We start from the raw sequence: 20,290 nt of genomic DNA, 5'->3' as shown, positions 1-20,290 counted from the left end.
TCGGGCGACTTATTTGCCACAGGTCTTTATTACCCCGTCTCATTGGGTTTGAGGGGTGCTTTGATAGTGGATGGTGATGATTTCAAGGTAGTGACGGCTGTATGCGAAGCTTCTACGTTGTGATGATGGCGATGTAATGAGTCACCGTGTAGCTGTGCAAGAGGAGGCGATTGTTGCTACTGCCTTGAGTGAAAGCGACAGTCATAATTCATCCAGCTACACTGAATCATCAATAAAGAGAAAGACTGAGGGCTTTAGACGCTGTGTCACAACCATTCTCTGATCATTCCAATTCACTACCACGCGCGCTGCTGATGCTCTCTGTTACCCTGGCTTGACTTCAGAGTGGCGTAGTGTCCTCTTTAGGTCTGTGATGAGTGTGTCTACTCATCCACAAACCGATAAATCAAAACAAAATGCAGCCACTCTCAGCCAATCCCCAACAAGCCCTGAGCTGCGGGCAAAGATTCAGGAGTGGCGCCGTTGAGTCACATGAAGTGACATTTTTCACTAAAATGAATCACAAGTTCCAAAAGGACCACAGTTCTCACAATGTGTGCCAACAACCTCCCTTGTGGGCCTGTGTTTTGGTTCTGACAGTGATTCTGGATGAAAGGCACTGTGTGCCTGGATGCCCACAGCCCCGGGGCCCGGGTTCACAGAGCAAGCATCTTTCCTCAGACATTCAGCATGTGTGTTATCGATTTTCAAGCTATCCTGGGTTCATTTCATTTCCGCTACTGAGTGAATGCTGAAAAATCTATAGCCAGGTGTAGCAGCAACACTTCTTCTATGACATGGCAACTGGATGGCTGGATGATTCAAACTAATTCAGCTTTCATCTTGTTAAATAATAGAATTAGAACCTTGAAGTTGCATGCCTTCACCAAGCAGTAAATATGCAGTTAATTCATACTTTTATCGTTAAAGATAGTTGTGTTATTTTGTGTTCCTTCTTAAGTTATGGCTTAAAACTAAGGCTGTTAATGTTTAATCTCACAGTTAAATCAGGATTTTTTTATTTTTTTTTAAGTCAGTGTAAACTTAAAACGCCAATTACTAAGTTGGACCCAAACTTCCTCCCGCAATTTCAGATTTTTACCGTTAACGGCATGGCCGTAAAAAGTTTTTAAAAAAGCAGAAAATTAGTTCAAGCTTCATGTATTGCACTAATAAGTAGCCATCACTACCTCAGTGTGACAACCAAAGCCATTACAAATGGCAACTCTGCTCTTATAAAGAAGAAAAGTAATTTTGCTGAAGCCCTGTGTAGTGCACATTTCACAGAAGGGAATCACAGCAGCTCTCCGTGATCTCTTCTTGATGCTTTAGCAAAGTGTCAGAAAATTGTCGGACTTCATGATAACAATAATAATAATAATAATAATAATAATAATAATAATAATAATAATAATTCAGAAATCATGTTCTAATATAGTAAAAAAAACATCTGATCAACACCACGCGCATATTAGTTTATTAAGTAAATACTAGTATTTTTAACTTGTATTCAATCATCTTTTTTTTATTAAATTGACACAACTACTAAAAATGGGTTTTGTGAGGTCACATTTGCATTTTAACAACAAATTCAGTAATCGCTTTGTACTTGAGTTAAAGTTGAATTCTGCATCTCATTTTAAGAAATTCACTCCAGACAGTTGCTAGAAAAGAGCATAAAAACAACAACAACAACAACATTTCACCAGATGCAAGCAAAACCCATCCTCATTCCAACAATTGTACAACTGTCAAGTGAACACCACTTTGCAGCATTAATCGACACAAGGAGGAATGTTTATATGCAAGAAAGAAACATAAAAAGGGAAATAATAAGTGATCCATCGTGTTGTGAGGCATGTGACACAAAATGCTGGATTAAATACCTTTTGGGTTTGACAGCTTTATAACAACATCAGACAAAAAGTATTTTTTTACCTAAAATAATACAAGTCAAAAGAGGACATATTTTGCTCACTTTCTCAGGTTCATATTGGAACGGTAGTGTGTGGGAGAGAAAATGTTGGGAGGGAACTTTTGAAGACCATTTACATGCACAAAAACATAAACAACACACTACAGGAAAGAGAAAAGTCCAAAGAGCATAATGGGGCCCCTTTAAGACCAGATTCTAGCATTGTAGCAGCACAGAGAACAGGTTTAAAAACAAGTGTTGCAGTGACGTACAGTTACTGGTGTTGGTTTGAAACCATGGCAATATTTCAGTGATTCATCTAAACTGAAACAGCATTTTTCTTAAGGCAACTCGCACTGCTAACAGAGTTTCGAGATAAATATCTGCAAAGTGTACAGAGATTTCTTGGAGGTGAAATGTTTAAAATGTTGCAAAAGAGCAGTTTTTATTTTAGGTCTTGAGCATTAAAAACCAAGTGGAATAAATATATACCGAGTGAGGGCAAGAGGTTGAGGCTGAGTGATGGTTTATATCCCCACATTAATCCCTCTCTCCCGGGCTCACCCTCTCTTTCTCTTAGCATCTTTGCACTAATCTGAGATAATAGCTCAATTGCAGACTTCTTAATGAACACTTTAGGGGAGCTGGCTTTGGGACACGCAGAGACAGGGCAGTAGGACAGTGGTGCCAGCGAACCAAGCAAACAAACACACATGTGGACGGGGACTTAGACATAGGCTGTATCAGAGCAGTTGCCTCTGAGAGTTTAGAGACTTTGCTGCCAACAGATGTACTCAGTGCATCCAGGGAGAAAATGTCTAGTCGGTGTAGCGGTCAATATCTATTGGACTTCATTACTTACTGCATTAACTGCTTGATGGTAAAAATACAAATATTTTATGTTTTTTTTTTTTTAATGTTCTTATGTTCTTTGCATCTTGCTTGAAAAATGTCTTTTTGCTGATATTATCAAATCAGAATAAGACGGAGAAACTCATTTGTAAGGTATAGACTACGACTGTACAAGCTCCAGCCCGTTACGTAACACTAACCACAGGTTTAGCATGCTATCGCTACAATGTTAAACACTAGCACAGTTTCATTATGAAAACAGACTTTCACAGCTTCTAGCTTGTAATCTATGGCTAGAATTTAAGTTTATAGCATTCAAAATAACAGAAATGAAAGTGAACCGGTAGCAATGTTGGCGGAATGTAAAAGGTGTCCATGTTTTCTGTTTCTCCTGAAATTAGCATGCTAACGAACTAGCCAGGGCCCGTTCTGTCTTGTTATTAGGGCTGGGTGTAATATGTCAAATATCGCAATATTTTTGACCTAATACTTTAAAATTGAGTTGACTATTGATGCTTTTATAACATATTAACGCAATGTGATTTTCGTAAAATAACCATCAGTTATGTGGATATAAAAACTTGGTGTGTGAAACAAATAATACCAATTATCAAAAAACATCACAGCCATCATTAAAAACACTTATGCCATATTTCAATAACCAAAATTGAAGACAATATTTATTCTCACATCACAATGTTGATAGACCTTTAATATTGCCAGGCCATACTTGTAATACCACTTGTTACTCTAGAGAACTCTAGTACCTGCAACGCCAGTCTGACATGAGATTGAGTCCAATAAAAAACTGACGTAATATTATACGGACCATATACAGCCCCCTGTTAAAGTACCACAGTAAAACAAACAGAAGGCAGTCGATTGGTAAATGTTGCCCAATGGACCGAGTAGGTGAGGTGACATGCTGCACCCTATAAATGTCGAGCAGGTGGATGGAAATACAATGCCACCTTTAAATTAAAATAAACATCAAATAGGTAAAGATAATATGGATAGGGGTCCATTTGACTTACTCAATTCCTCAAATCAACTCCTTTTGCCTAAAACGTTTGCTTTATCCAGGCTATTAGAACTTGTTACACTAATTAAGACTCAACCATGATTGTGTGCACAGCAAGTGAGCAAGTTACCAGAGCATAAATAGACCGACGGACATAAATGAAAAAAACACGCCTTATTGCACAGAGAGATAAAGCTGTAATCCTTTCCACGCTGTGAACAGTTGTCAACAGATTACCGAGAGAATTTTGATAGGAACACAAACAAACTCCCCGACTCACCCCCGCAGGTCAGTATGATTTCTTTGCCCACTTTCCATCGCTTCAACTGCACTCGTTTTTTTAGCCCAATCTCTTTGTTTTCCGTGATCATCAGCAAGGCTTCTTGTGCGCTGTCAAACACAGCTTCACACATCACAGAGACGCTGAGGCAAAGACTGAGGGGGGGGAAATACATGCACACAAACCGAGACATGCTTTCAACGCTGATAAGTCGAAAACACAACAAGATGATGGGTCCTCTCTTTTTCCCCGGGAACATCCCATGCTAACTCTGTTTTCATTCTGCATTCACAAGAAGACTTCAGCAGTTGTCTAAATTGCTTTTTCGTTTGCAAACAGTCAACATATACTCAAATGTTATAAAAGATCGCTGTCAACTAGCCCGGATGGGCATGACGGCGCATCAAGACAACTTATGAACAAAGAAACAGAGCTATGAGTTCTCAAGAGGTAAAGCTGACTGGAAGTGAGACGACATAGACATAACTTAGAGCTATGACAAAAAAGAATCCCGTCCATACATTACCCCGATTAAAAACCTGAATATCAACTGCAAAAAGTATAAAATATTAATGAATTAAATGTAATACAAGCTTAAGTAAGGCTTTGTGCTCTAAAGAACGTGACAGATAGGGGGGGGGGGATAAAGTGAAGGGTGGATTATGGCACGCAATGTTTCTTTAAGCAATTAATAATAATGGATACTAGAATTTGAATGTCAACATTATAAGCTAAGAAGCCTTTTTGGTGAATAACAGACATTTTCGACACAATCGCACAATGCCATTCCTAAAACACAAACGAAAAAGCCCAAATGGAAAAATACAAATAAAAGAAAATCTGTAAATGATGGGAGAATTTTTTTTTACACCAAAACAAAAAAATGGGAAATTGGCAAAAAAAAACAACAACCACCGACTAGATTCAAGCCCAGGTCGATTATGAAAATAACAGCCTGGTCCTACCCCAGCTGGTAGAGAATCAAAGCTCTAGGAAAGAGCTATTGTAGATTGGAACGGATTTGTTCCAAATGGGTAGACTAGGTTTGAACCGATTGCCAAAGATGAAGGTAACACAAGACAGAACTGTAAGTGAGCAGTAAGAGATCTGAAGAAGATTACTGACAGCAACCCTTTCTCGTTTTGAAAAAGGAGAAGGTAATAGAAAAAAATCAAATGCAAAGCAACACAAAAGCAAATCCCATTATGTGAAGCTCACTTACTTCCAGCCACCATTGAATTGTTTCTGAATGTTTTGTCATTGTATCCGAAGAAACACCTGGAGTCTTTAAAGAAAATGGCAGGATTTCGAAGTGAAAGCCTGTGACCAGGACTATTGTCCCTAAAGCACTCAGAAGGGATAGGGTGCCTTTCAGTGGGCACGGGGGAAAAAACCCTCCTCCCAGGAACAAACAAGAATGAAAAGCAACAATATGGTGGGAAGCAATGTGATCAATTTACAAGAAAGATGTGGAAGAAAGTCCAGAATATCCATACAATGGAAAATGTTCTTGAAAATAGAACCTAAAATAAAGAATACCACTGGATTTACCCTTTACTCAAATGATGTAAGCTGTGAAAAGGGAAACCGAGGTTCAACTCTGCTGAATAAAACATTTTTTAAATTGTGGATGGACACTTTTTGCATTACTAAAACTTTGTGTGTTGGCAGAGCTCTGCAGTAGGGGAGGCTGAAGAGCTTGGGAAAAGCTTCGGAAGAAAGAAATTAACAATGACTACAGGAGGTGTGGAGGAGAGCCAGAGGATTCAAAAGTACGTTTGTCTCTGAAGGAGCGGATTTATTGGGGAATAGGAACACAAAGGGCGCCGGCACACAGTTTGTTGCTGACTCCGCATCTCAAGAAGGAAAACAGAAGAATACTCTATGAGCTCGGCGTGGCCCTGTGAAAATGCCTCCCTGCAGGTATCGATGTTAAATTCATGAACGAGGATGAAATGGATTGTTATCAGATCCAAGGATGGGAAGAAAGTCAAGCAGAAAGTAGTGCAGAGAGAAAGATGGGTGATGTGTTGCTATAATCACAGTGAGGATTAAAAGGCGGCTCCGTGTCAGAAGTTGGCACAGATCTGACAATTCAATGCAGAATTACAACTCCGGAAAAAATGAAGAGACCACTCCAAATGTTTCTTAAATCTTTATCTCTACATGTGTGGCAGCCATTCCAGTATCTGTTGAATTCCAACACAGAGAAATGTTGTCAGCAGTTTGCAGAATACAAAAATAAAAAAACAATAATAATTTAACTCAAAGACAAACCTGTGAATAATAAAACAAGAGAAAATGATAATGCTGGAATGGTCTCTTCATTTTTTTCGTGTTTTGTTTCCTTTCTGCTGTCAACTCCAGAAAAAAGGCGAGGTGCAGAGGGGCTTAGCATGTCATCATTCCCACAAATGTCATGCAACCGGTAAACAATTGCTGGTGTGGTTAATGTAGATTCAACTTCTCAGATACAAAGTGCATTGGTTTGCATCCATCAGTGTTTATGCACTGTATGCATTAATGCTCACGTCCGTCTGCTCCACACTTGTGTCCATGCATACTTATGAGTGTGATTATGCATGTATGAATGTATGGGTGCATGCAGCGGGTGACTGGTCAGCGGGGAGTCGAGTTTAGATTATGGGGGATGGTGATGGGATGCAGTCATGGGGGGTGGACTGGTGGGGGATGGGGTGAATAGATACAGGGTGGAGGAGGAACATAATGCATTAAGTGTACGTGCGATAACAGTGGTGTGAAAAGGGGATATTTAACCCCCGATATTATTTTCATATTTTCACTCTTACCTGAAGTGCTATTTATCCATGTCTGGATATGCTTACACTACATAATATATTCTGTCAAAACATTTTTGTTGAAAAAACTCAACAGCAATGTGTCTTTCAAGAAATCAAGACCCAGTCACTTATGATTATCCTGTTGGAACTATTTTCTATTTTCTTTCCACCGTATCACTGCACAGAAGGGAATGTACATCTACTCTAGCATGAGGAGCTCTTTTCTCATCAATGAGTACATGAGCGCACTTCCTTATGTGCAGTAAAAGGAAAGAAAACAGTTCCTACATCTAACCGTTCATAACAAGGTCTGTGGATGATCTTGAAAAACTGGGTCATTATCTCTTGTAATGACAAGCTGGTTGTCATCTAGCTCCATTAGACTAGAGAGAAGGAAGACCTGTTCATGGCTGATAGCTCCAATTCTCTGCAAATCGCACCAAAACATCACATTTATAAACAGAACTTCAGGAAAAAGGAAATGTATGTGCCCCACGGCAGGGAAATGTTACCGCAAAAGGACAGCAGACAAAGACAAAAATAGGACTTTCCATCTGTGTGTTCTTAAGAATCACAGCACAGGTGGTATTCCAGGAAAGCTGGCACGCATACATTTATACTACTTTAATTTAAAAGGGGCCCTATTATAATTTTAGGCCTGAAACGCCTCGATTTAACTCCTTTGTTTACTTCTGTAACATAATGACATCACTATGTAGTAATCACTCTTCTATTGGCCAGTTCTCCAACACATTGAACGTGATAGAGAAAGGGTTGACACATCTCTAAGCTGTTGCCCAATCACAACAGAGCCAGCCAGCTAACCAATCAGAGCAGACTGGGCTCTGGTTTCAGACAGAGGGTGAAAAGAAGTGCTGCAGCACAGGCAGCATGAGAAAAATAAAGAGCTTTTTGAACATTAAATCATGGAGACATGTCCCAGTAGAGGCACAAAATAATAATATGAACCCTGAAAATTAGCTAAATAGGGCCACTTTTTGCCCTAAGAGGCAAGCACTTAATAAAATAAGAACACATCCATAGTAAAGATAACTAGCTACATTATAATAAAATAAGTTAACATACAAGTAGTGAGGCACCAGCAAGTTACTGCATTAAGCACTTTACACGTGAAAAAATGTGTGTTTGCGATTTTCAGGGGTACCGTGCCTTTAAGACATTTACACCTGTTCTGTGAGGTTTAAGTACAAGCAGCAGGTTTAAAATAAGGTGACACCGGCATGACAAATAAGCTGCGCTTCGGCAGAGCTTTCTCTCTGCATATTTCATATCCACGCTCTGTTGCACACGTTTAGTCCGTGAAGTCTTGGACTTGGCACTGTGTTGTGTAAAATAATAAATTGTGAAACACAGGTAAAATGAGAAGTGAGACCATGCGATCAACCACTTAGAAACTTAATTTAAAAATGCAACCACTTCCAAGTCAACGAGAAACTAAACAGTGTAATTCCTGCACCGGATTTGCTTTTTGTACAAGTTAAATCCTCAGCGCACGCAGCATATGTTGTGCAGGATTCCACTCCACTGCACTAAACTGTCTGTCCCTCTGTCTTTTAGCCTGCTCAGATGTAGAAATAGAAAACACAGAAGCAGCCCCTGAGAATGACTTTAATAGGAATGCATTAATTAAATATTGCCAATGCCTCCAAGAACCTCATCTCCAAATCAAACAGGGGAAAAGTTGAACAACGTGCTTAGCCAGACATACGTGAAACACTATGAGGATGCGGACAAATCTGCCTGCCCACGCAGATTCAGCACACATGGGAAAAGGAACAAGTGAAGGCCACTCTGTAATATAATGCTGGACAGCAATAATCATCAAATGGTGGGTTGACAGTAGTCTCAGCTTAACAGGCTTTCAGGAGGAGTGTTTTCACTCAGCCCTAAATGTGTCTGGAGCGCTGTCTGATGGAAAACACACAGGGGGTAATAAAAACCTATTCCGTTATTTCATTCATAAGAGAAAATACCAAGGAGATAAAGCCTGGTAATGATTTTCTCGAAACATCAGCAGTCTGGGTGTGCGTGAGGCAGTGACACATGAATGTTTTAGAAGCAAAAGATGCTGTGACTTTCCTTGGCATGCCGGAGGACTTGTCCTGCTGCCCTCAGAAACAGGGTAACAATGGCAACACCTCCAGACGAACGGAACCGTGAGGCGTTTCTATACAACCAATGTGTGGGAGTGTGGAGGATAAAAAGGAGGGGAGAAATACAGAGCATGCATGTATGGGGAGGTGCAGAAATTCCTCCCGAGCCACAATTAACCTAGACACAAAAGAGAATTGTTGCTCTGCAAACATGCACAGCTTGGATTCAGCGTTGGCACAACTTCACTTGTTTCAGCACAAGCATTCTTGCAGAATATAGGCCACTGGCTCGCAGTCAGAAAGGAAACTGGAATTGTATTATTACCGCACAGAACAACACATCCAAGATACCTGTCAGAGGTCTGTGCAGCAGACCGATACAATGTGCAATCTGTCTCTCTGCTGGACAGCTACTTATTTGAAAATGACTGGAAAACCGTTCCACACAATCAACCCTCATTTGAAAAAAGCATGCCTGTTGAGCGTTCTATATAAAAAGGTGATGGAAATAGGAATGAAAACTCTGCACACACTCTTGGCCTGAGGCACAGAAGCCTAATCTCCACTCAAAAACCTTTATTTTGTGAGCTCTGAATGCTTTTATGTCTCCCTAAAAATAAGGCACTCTCCTGCATAATGACAAAAAACAATGCTAAAAGGAAACAATCCACCATAAAAATAATACAAAATGATGGTAGGGTTAAGACCTCTGCGAGATATGGGGAAATGTATGGTTCATAACTGTTAACAGTATGAGAGAATACAGCTCATTAAGGCAGACAAGCTTCTATACACATTCCAGTCATGAACAGACCATAAGTGCAGCTCTTACAGCTGATTGGAGCAGATCCAGGTATTGTGTCTTGATGAGATTAATGATCTAATTAGTATTGTAATATTTTCAGGGATAAAAAACTGCACAGACTATAGCCTGTACAAAGATCATTTGAATCCAATACAGGACGCCTTTATTGTTAAGTAAGAGTGTTCTGGTTTGGTAGAAATTAATTCAGTTTTTTATTACGGGCCAACCCGGAAGTTAGCATCGCAAGGCAAAGTGTTTGATGATTGTAAAGGAATTTTTCCTTTGGCTTTTGGAAGATTGCACAAAATAAGATATTTGGCAAAGACATGTTTATGATACTGCACTTAGGTGCTTTTTAAGAGCAGACTTTTATGTTTTTTCTGCGTCCAAACATAAACAGCGTTAGACAACCGCTGACACGGAAGCTTCGGACAATCACCTCCAAATCATCAAACAAAGTATTAATTCCAAAGAAACGTTGTCTTTGAGAGAAGGGATCTGGAAGTATTAGAATGTTAACTCATTCCCGTTTTTTAGGACTCATTCCTGCACCACTCGAATGTTTCAGTTTACCAAATTGGCATAACCAAGTCAAAACATTTTCGTAACAGCAACTTGCAAGCAAAATCTTAATTTCACTACTTTTTTGTTTAACACTTACGACAGTTTTCTTCATCGCTGTTGTCTGAGCAGTCGTCATCGTCGTCGCACCTCCAGATGGTAGGTATACACCTTTTGTTGTTACACTGAAATTGTCCATCCTCACATTCATCCGTTGCTGTAAGGAAGAAATTAAACAAAACAAGATGAGGTGAGGGGGGGGCGGTAACAGCGCCCAGATGGATCAGCAACAAGCAGATATAGTAACCGCAGTTCAACTGTCATTTGCAAATGAATGCCTAATTGATATTCAGGTTTCATTCAGGTCAATTGGCTGAAGCGCTGGGCGCGTCATGCTCTGTGTTTTTCTTTCAGTTCCTCATCTACTTCAGCGTGATAATTAAAAGCTGTTACGGGAGAAGAAGGGGCCCCCGTGTGTGCCTGACATAATTCTCCATAATAACATGCAGACAAAGATTCAATCTGAGCTACTACAGCTACTACTGCTGATGCAGTATGGACGCTCACAGATGGGAAACATATGACAGAGCCACGGCGATTCACTCAGCGAACAACCTATACCATACATTGAGATTAAACAAGTTGTTTTCTTGTGTATTCATGATGGGAAAACGTGTCTTTGTGTGTTTCTTATAATCAAACGAATGCTGAGTCCCGGGGGCAGCGCGTCCAATCTCACCTACACAGCCCCATCACACACACACACACACACACACACACACACACACACACACACACACACACACACACACACACAAACACACACACACACACACACACCGCGGGTTATGATTTATTGTATTAACGCCACACACACACAGGGGGAAAACACTACTGACCTTCCGAGAAATGAACCCTCAGGAGCAACGAATGAAAAAGTAGCAAAGTCCGTATATCCGTCCACATTTCCGTAGCAGGTGATGGAGCTCATTCACATCCACAAAACAAAGCCCGAGAGCCGCTCTCTTGTCTGGTTGTAATGCTGCGACTCTGCTGCCTGCCTCTCAGCGGTGAGACCCACTACCCCGCCCCCCACTCCGTCTCATTGGCTGCAGGGGCTGTGACGACACCACGTGGGGCGGGGAGAGGAGTAGAGTTGAGTAAAATAGATTAGAATAGAGTAGAATTAAGTATATTGGTTGTATAAAGTATAGTATTTGTAAGTTTTCTAAACAGAGTCCGTAGAAAAGGGTCTGTGGAGAAGCTCCAGCAGGCTAATATCAAACAACTTTTGACTCAAAACCTTTTTAAAACTACAAAATAGAAAATAACTGAATGAATTGGAATTTCAATTAAATAATGCAGGCCACAAATATTGAAGATTGCACAATAAACCCTGTTTTAACATCATCATAACGTTAAAACAACCTAAAGTCTATAAACAGAGCAAGTTAACTGTAATTGATTTTCTGTTACTTGAATTTCAGTCAAAACTGCACCATCAAGTGTATCCATCATTTTTTTTCATTTTTTTTCAGTAAAATACATTTAGGGAATTAATTATTTTCGTTTTTAATATTCAATAATCGAATTTGTTGAAAATTAAAGTATACTGAGTGCAGCAGAAAAGGCAGAATTCAATACAATTGAATAGCTTTTGATCAAGCACAAGTAATATCCTTATTGTGATATTCAACTGAAAGCTTATGAATATTACAGATAGAACGTGTTTTGTTATTGTGACCGCTTTAGGGTAGAACACACTATGGTAGGCTACCTGTTGATATTTTTCTTTCCAAACATAAATTTTAAATAGCTCAAAGTAAACATTTCTGGGTATAAAACTACTCATACATAATGATATTCTTTGTCTTATTTAATTCATGAGTAAAACTATAGTAAATCTTTACGTATTCAGCTAATAGCTCATACTCATTTTCTAAATAATAGTGTTCTTGGTAGTTAAAAACACACTTCATAAATATTTACCTTGATCTTTTCCATCTAATAACATTTTGCAATGTAATAAGAGTAAATAACAGGTGTATTTATTAGCAACAATAACGGCTGAATTCCACTTAAGGGGGGCCCTGTTGTGCATGCTGGCTCAATGGGACACTTAGATGTATATTCATTTCATACTCCGTGCTTTCCCTACTAAGGACAATGCTTTGAAAAAGGTCAATATACGAAGAGGTTACCAGACATTTTTGAAGGCCCCTACGCACCAACACAGGTGTTTTCAATCACCCGGGCTAATTACACCTCCAGTCTCGCTGCTTACACATGCTAAAGGTGTAATTTGTCCCACCAGGTGCAACAAAACCAACAGGAGACTGAGCTATCCATCAAAGTGTGTACTACCCACACAGTCATAGGAGTATGTCTAATAGGCCTTTTAAAGCATGCATTTATCACAATAATAAAATCACAGGTGTTTATCGGCCCAGTGAAAGTGAACCAGCATGCACAATATCAGCACATTGAAACAGAAGCACGAATGGAATTCAGCCTCTGTTCATTTCATTGCATATGTACACCTGGGTCCTACTATGACAACAAGCTATAAACTCATTCACCCACAGCCCCTACCAAAGATAAACTACCTTTCAGATCTGAAAAGCTGTCATCTCTCACACTAAATTATGTGAACGTACATTTTTAAGACTCAATAGCTAGCCATCTACTATAGCAACACATGCAGGTGTTCATTAACCACAGATATAAACAAATACAGTAGGCTTACCTTGAGAAACTGCAATAAATACCTGTTGGTGTAATTCAAGCTTGTGCTGTTTTTGTTGTTATCATATGATAAAGGTCATTTTATGAATCTTTTTCTTACATCACCATTGCAGATTTGGGGTTGATAAGGGCTGAGATAGCATAAAAATAGCCTAAAGTTCCACCATTAGCTAGCTTGTATTCTAAAATAATATAATAATAATAATAACAATAATTGGAGCTATTTGTGTTGTTGTTGTTGTTGTTGTTGTTCATGAGGTTCTTCTGTGAACCACATGTCGATAAAGACATGACTGTTATATTGTTATTCTGCTGTCTTCCTTTTTTTTTAACCTATGGACATGCAGTGTTGCTGTCAGGACTGGAGAAAACTAGCGAGCTAGCTAAAAGCTGTTTACTACTAACATTAGCTGGGAAACGTGTACTTAATCTGACGGAAATATTTGGTATATGAAACACCAACTTACTTAGCATTACAAGGAAACCACTGTCAGATAGTTGTAGTCCATTTTTGAAGAGGAAATAACCAACAAGTTTTGTGCTGGCTGTTTTCATAGTGCAACCTGGCTAGGGGTGCTCGGGCTGGACCCTTAGGAGCAGTGCAGGTTCGAATCCGATCCAAACCATCAGCTGTAATTTACAGAGGGGGAAGTACTCAGAGCTTGTACTTGAGTAAAAGTAAAAGTATCTGAGTGTAGGAATATTCTGCTACAAGTAAAATCAAAATGTTACTCAAGTAAAAGTAGAAAAGTATTGGCCTTAGTTTTACTTAAAGTACCAAGAGTAAAAGTGTTCAATATGCAGATTGGCCCATTCAAGAATAATATATATTTTAATTATAATTATTGATGCATTAGAGCAGGGGGGTCCAAACTACAATTTTGAATCGGCCCCCAGCAAATTCTAAAAGTATAATGGAATATGGCCCAGAAATTAAACTTTTGCTTGTCTTACATTGTACTTCTCGTATGTTAACATATATTACACAGTATGTGTTAATGAGCCCAATTTTCAAATATATTCAGTCGTTTAAAATTTTAAAACATTTTGTAACAAATCTTAGTTGATAAAAAGAAACCCCAATATCTTATTTCTATAACAAGCTTAAAATGTAACCTTCATATTTACTCTTATTATCAGCAATCTGAGGCTTCTGTTTTAAGGAATGAGCTGCCAACAAAATAAATGAAACCCTAAAGAGAGATGGGATGTTTTTTCCTTAAAGCATTTTCAAGTATTGCGCATTACTCACCTACATTTGATTTGTTTTGCTAACTTATAACTTAACTTATGAGGCAATATTCACCTCTATAAGTGGCCCAGCTCTCCGTATATTTTTCTGTATGTGGAACCTCGGTGAAAAAAGTGTGGACACCCATGCATTAGAGTGTCATCAAAGCTGTTGAAGGTGCAGCTAATTTTAATGACTTTATATACTGCAAGTGTTTATATTTTGTATCATTAATCCAAGTATGCAAAGTATCTAAAGGTATTAAATCAATGTAAAGTACCTCAAAGTTGTACTTAAGTACAGTACTTGAGTAAATATACTTAGTGACTTCCCACCTCTGGTTGTATTTCATTTTTTTAAGTGGATAAAATAAATAAAGCTACAGACATAGCTAACAGCAGTAAACTTTAACAGGCAGCCCAAATGAGGGGTAGTGCATAAAGATGCATGTTGACAATTTAGGCTATCCATACAAGCAGTCTAATAAAGCAGCCTATGTACAATTACAATGTGTTTCGTGTGTTGGCTATATATCAAGAAACAACAGCTGAATATATATCAAAAACGTGGGCTGCAACGTTATGCATGTGTGTATGTGAGTGAGAAATTAGAAAGTGGGGTCCTATGGTTGTCCATGTCACACCCACTGAGCCAGTGAAATCAATTTCTAAGCATGGCAGACAGGTAAAAGTGGTACAGCGGTGGGGACTAGCAGAAGCAGGTAGGAAGGGATCAGGAGGTCAAGCAATTCTCTGTCCCTCCCTGTGGAGATGTTGTGTTCACATTAGATTCATTTAGAAGTAGCTAGCTGTCTACTCAGTAACGTAGCAGTGGATCCACACTACATTGTAACACATTCTTAAATCCTTCATGAATGTAAGCAATAGAAATTGGCTTAACTGAGGCAGGAACCAGCGCTCTGGGATCACCTGTTTGAGCATCTACACAAGTCTCTTATGGTACCGTATCCTGTTCAACAAGCCCTTTAATAATATACCCAAATGCAGTAATGTTATGTGATTCTTATCTATATGCAAATTATGCTGAGGTGAACCGCAGGCTATACGGTTTTCTCAGTGGCAGCAGCAACAGGAAAAGGACCCCCTGTACCTATTTCATTAACCAAACTGCAGCATTATTGTTGCTCTTACTAACCACAATCAGGTAGCACTTTTCGGCAGATAAAAGTGCATGAGTGGTATTTACAAGGTCTGGTGGCTGCCAGCCAGAGCAAACAAGGCTGTCTTTCAAATCTAGGCCACGACCAATGCTGACAGCATAATCAGTCATTTTAATGGAGATAAGCTTAAGGATAACTTAATCCTCCTCTCAACCTCGACATATTGTAAATACACAAGCAAACACATATAGTTACACATTTCATAGTATTCACCACCAATAAATTCATGGCACTAAGGAAAAAAACACTGTGGCCTGTTGTCATCGTTGCAACCCCGAACAAGATGAGGCAGTGGTTGTGACCAGGTGTTCAAATTATACAAGTCTGAAAATAAGCCTTTTGAAATATCAGCCTATGTAGTATTAGCTTGTCCCAGACCCATTTCTGACCTGTGACCAGGGTGTTTACATAGAAAATATTCCAACAGAAAAATAAAGTTTCTTTACGATAAAACCGACAATACAACAAATTGTCGGGCAAATGATTTGGGAATTGTAAAGCGAATGATCTTTTAGTTTACATTGCTATCTCCTTAGGGCGTACGATCCCCAGCATGCAATTTATGAAACGTGACCAGCTGCAAATAGTAATAGCTCACATGCAGTTCTGCACATGGATAGTTAATTATAACATGTAAAGCACATGATGTGCTATCGTTCGTGCCCATCTGCGTTGCCGAAGTAAAAATTAAGCGATGGATAATTGATGTAGCACAAAAAATGTTTTTGGTTTGGTTGCAAATCAGATTTTTACCCATCAGAGATAACACGCACTAAATGAAATTTACAGTCAATTTGCTGCAAGGAGTGAGTCATGAAAATGCTTTTAGCACACTAAGGATTAAGCAGGAGGCAGAGGGAGGGAGGCTGTCAATCGACTGAAATATGCAAATAGTGGCAAATACTTGAGAGCAGATTTCGCATGCATTACATTGGCCATGGTGCTGGACCTCACTGCCCTGTCTACTCATCTTTTTCCCTCACTACCAAATGTCCTGTGCCTTGGATGCCTCTGAAATAGGCAGCTACCCTAGTTTTGCCCTTGCTGTAACTGTGCAAGCCATGAAAATAATCTCTGTAAGAACGACAGAAAGAAAGAGACACCCACTCACTTTACGCTCATGCAAAGCAAAGTGATGGTTGTTTCAACATGTTTTTGGGTAGGCATTTTTTACTTTTATTTGACAGAAGACAGTGTAAAAAGTGGTTGAGAGACAGAAAGAAAGAGGTGTGACACGCAACACCTATCCCAAGGCCAGTATCGAACTTGCGAAATCACATATGGTATGAGCTGTAACCACTCAGCTGAGAAAAGCTTCCAAGTAAAATGTTTCTAGTTTGAAAACTTTTACACTCTCAAGACATTCAATAAATAAAGGAAATAAAAGTATATTTATTTCACAAAAAAATAAATAACAAGACTAATAGTCCATAGCATTTCCAGCAGTCTTTCGAGCTAAAAGCTAATAAGCAAACTAACAGGCTCATAATAAACACGCTTATATGTTAATACATAGCTTCATAATGCTACAGTTTTTCTACACTTCTTCGTTTAGCATGTTAGCATGATAATATTTGTCTGACCAACATTTGAATGGGTGTTACAGAAGCCTCCGCTCCCGCACCAGTAGGCTGAGAAAAAGTTTCTTTCATGAGGCTGTGCCTCTGTTGAACTCCACTCCCTCACTCCATTAGCATCATTGCACTCACTACTGTATTGTTTCGTACTTGAAGAACTCGTTAATTGCACTATTCATATCTCCATTGACTGAATAACTTCACTGCTCATATGATACTGTACACATAACCATCTGTACATGTTGCTTAAACTGTTTATACTTTTTACTGTTGCTGTTTGCACATATAACCCATATCGCATCATTGCACTAACTACTGCACTGTTACTGTAAATAACGAACATGTTATTGCACTATTCATCCTGCATTGATTGATATAATATACTCTGCATACACAATCTGTAGATACTGCATATACAATCCCTAAATACTTACTGGTATAACATATGTATATAGTAATTTATTTTCTCCCTGTATATATTATAGTACATCTTTGCACTTCTGGTTGGATGCTAACTGCATTTCATTGGCTTGTACCTGTACTTTGCACAATGACAATAAAGTTGAATGTAATCTAATCTAATTTAATTTTGCGGGTATTTGGTCATACTCCAAAGTTTTAGACCGAATACATTTCTTGACTTGATGATGGCACTAGATGTGTGTACTCATTTCCACAGCAATTTGTGTAAAGGTGAAAACCACACTCGTGGCACAACCGGAAACGTTGCAGGATCATTAAGGTCATAGGGTTCATCCTCTGGGGACCGTGAATGTCCATGCAAAGTTTTCATGTTCCAAAGTATTTTCGTGTTTTGATTTATAGTGGATTTGAATGGGTGACTGGGAAGAAGTGTGTGACCTGTCATGCAATAACTGTCTACATCCTGAAAAATTGATACACAGCAGGTGTACACTGTAAAACATGTTTCTTGTTATCTTGCAGGGTGCAGCACATCAACATGATCAAAAAATCACTCAAGCATTTTGACGGATCAGATAAGAAGTCACTTCATCAGACCTATCTCTCTGCCTGAGGGACATCCATTTTAGCAGGGGTTCATAATTTTGGAGGAAAAAGAGAAGTAAAATGTCAATATTGGAACGGTTTGTCTGGGAGTCTTGAAAATTGGCAGGAGATAGTTTTCATTTGTCACAGCAGCCAGTCTGGAAAGTGTGCCACATTTTCTCAACATTACGTATTCAAGACAAGCTGCCGTACAGTCACAGCCATCATCAAAACTGCACATTTTCTTGCATGAGAGCAGCATTTCAGTGACTTCTGCTCTGGTCATGTTTCATATTTAATTAACCTTTAGGGAACATTTCCTGAGCGTGCATACTTTTTTTTTCTTCCTCCAGCTGTTTTCTAATCTCCGCTATCACAGCTGCAGGAGGCAGGTTTCATGGTTCAGTTACAGTGTAGCTATCCACTGATGGCCTCTGAGCACTGAAGCAATTAGGTTTTTGTACCTTGCTCGAGAACACCTGAGCAGCTGCATTTCAGAGATGAGGGAGCCACTTTTGCCCAGTGTCCTCCCACCTTCCACCAGCTGGTCGGTGGAACAGTGATGTTCTGATCACAAGCCGTGTTTGTGTAACCCAGTGGTGTGCGACTGTGAGATTAGTTCATCCTCTCTGGTTGATGTTGCACCTGTCAGAAAATCAGCGGCTGGAGTAGTGGGCCAGAATGAGAATCTGTTCACACAAATCTCTCTACGGCACATTATTGGCCACCGCTTTGTCAAGCAGCAGAAGAGAGGACTGTGTTTTTTGACACCTTAGCCAATGTTTATCATGTATAGCACCAATGCTATGTAGATACAGCTCCGGAAAAAATAGAGCACTCCAAATGTGTCTTAGTTTTTGTTTTCTACATGTATGGCAGCCATTCCAGTGTCTGTTTGATTCTAACACAGAGAAATGTTGCCAATAGTTTAGAGAATACAATAAAAAAGACATACCTATAAATAGTAGAACCAAGGAAATTGATAATCATTACCCTTTATCTTACTTTTTTGTACTGTAAGCTATTTTGTTGTTGTCAAATTTTAATGTATTTACTGCAGCTCACAAAAATCTCTTAACACCATACTGTGACATTTTATACAGGATAAAATGCTTCAGTCACTGTCATGCTAATTTAACTTTATAAAAGAGATCTAAAGAAAAACTAACTATTGACGCTTGACTTCTTCCCATAGCTTTAAACCCTATTAAAACACTTGCTTGCTTGTCCAAACTAGTTTAAATAACGTAAGATCGACCTCAACCAGCAGCAAAGGCAACTGCTTTTATTAACTTTGTATTTTTGGCTATATATAAATTAGTGAGTTAGAGTTATCATTACATCTACAAGAAAAAAAAAGATCTAACTACTTCTACTACCACTACCTGCACTGTACAGCCTTGTCATGGATTCAGGCTTCAGGCCAAATTTAGATGATGCTGCCCTCTCCAGGATGATCTTAGGCATCAACCACGCATCACATTTTGCAAAAGAATGTTCATATTTTACATTGTTCTGTAGAAATATCATTACAGTATAAAAAGGGAGAATTTAGATCGAAAAACACATTTTCTAAATACCTGCCTAAATATCTATCCCCTGTTGTTAAAACTTCCTGTTGAAAACCATAAAAGTATATATAATATTTGGACATAAGACATTACATTATGTCTAAAAAAAAAACATGGCTAGGTGTTGCCCCTTGTGGTTGAATTCAGATTTACCCATTTCCAACACTGAAACGTACTGGATTATTTCACAATAATTCATGTAATGTTGATAGTTTGCCTTTTGCTTTAACATATTTTTGTAAAGTTCACTGCATGCATTTGCTTACAAAGGACCATAACTTACATGATCTGAATTTGTTATGAATGGCTGAATGGTGCGTCCCTTTAAACGTTGCAGCTACAAGGAATTGTGGGACTGCATTATCTCCGTTCCTTTTGTCAGGATGGTCCAGTATATCCTTTGCTAAAGGGGTAATTTAAGGAAATATTGAAGCCCCTTTCCTGACATCCAAAGAATTCAAACACTTTATCATAGCTGCCATTTAGATACTTCTGTGTCATTTTACTCCTGTAAGGAATCTTCTTAAGCAAAGAACAGTATTCAACCCAGAACCAGGTTCCCAGCATGCTTTTCTGACTGATTACTTGATTCTGTCCAGCTGCTGATTTCCAGCTGGGACATTCCTATC

General features: G+C 39.0%; 1 protein-coding gene across 2 annotated transcripts in view; it reads right to left on the bottom strand.

Moving 5' to 3' along the window:
* LOC134865954 (low-density lipoprotein receptor-related protein 8-like) overlaps positions 1 to 11,394 on the bottom strand; it is a 148,950-nt gene extending 137,556 nt beyond the window's left edge. For both annotated transcript variants that reach the window (XM_063885815.1, XM_063885816.1), the window contains exons 1-2: positions 11,249 to 11,394; positions 10,450 to 10,566 (exon numbers count right to left, since the gene is read on the bottom strand). In XM_063885815.1, the coding sequence (XP_063741885.1) occupies positions 10,450 to 10,566; positions 11,249 to 11,315 (184 nt within the window). In that variant the 5' untranslated portion in view covers positions 11,316 to 11,394. The remainder of the gene's footprint in view (positions 1 to 10,449; positions 10,567 to 11,248) is intronic.
* Between the last annotated feature and the right edge of the window lie 8,896 nt (positions 11,395 to 20,290).

This window comes from Eleginops maclovinus, chromosome 6, assembly GCF_036324505.1.
Source record: "Eleginops maclovinus isolate JMC-PN-2008 ecotype Puerto Natales chromosome 6, JC_Emac_rtc_rv5, whole genome shotgun sequence".
NCBI classification, from domain to species: Eukaryota; Metazoa; Chordata; class Actinopteri; order Perciformes; family Eleginopidae; genus Eleginops; species Eleginops maclovinus.
Note: the sequence above shows the minus strand (reverse complement) of the source record. Positions and strands in the feature narration are given on the sequence as shown.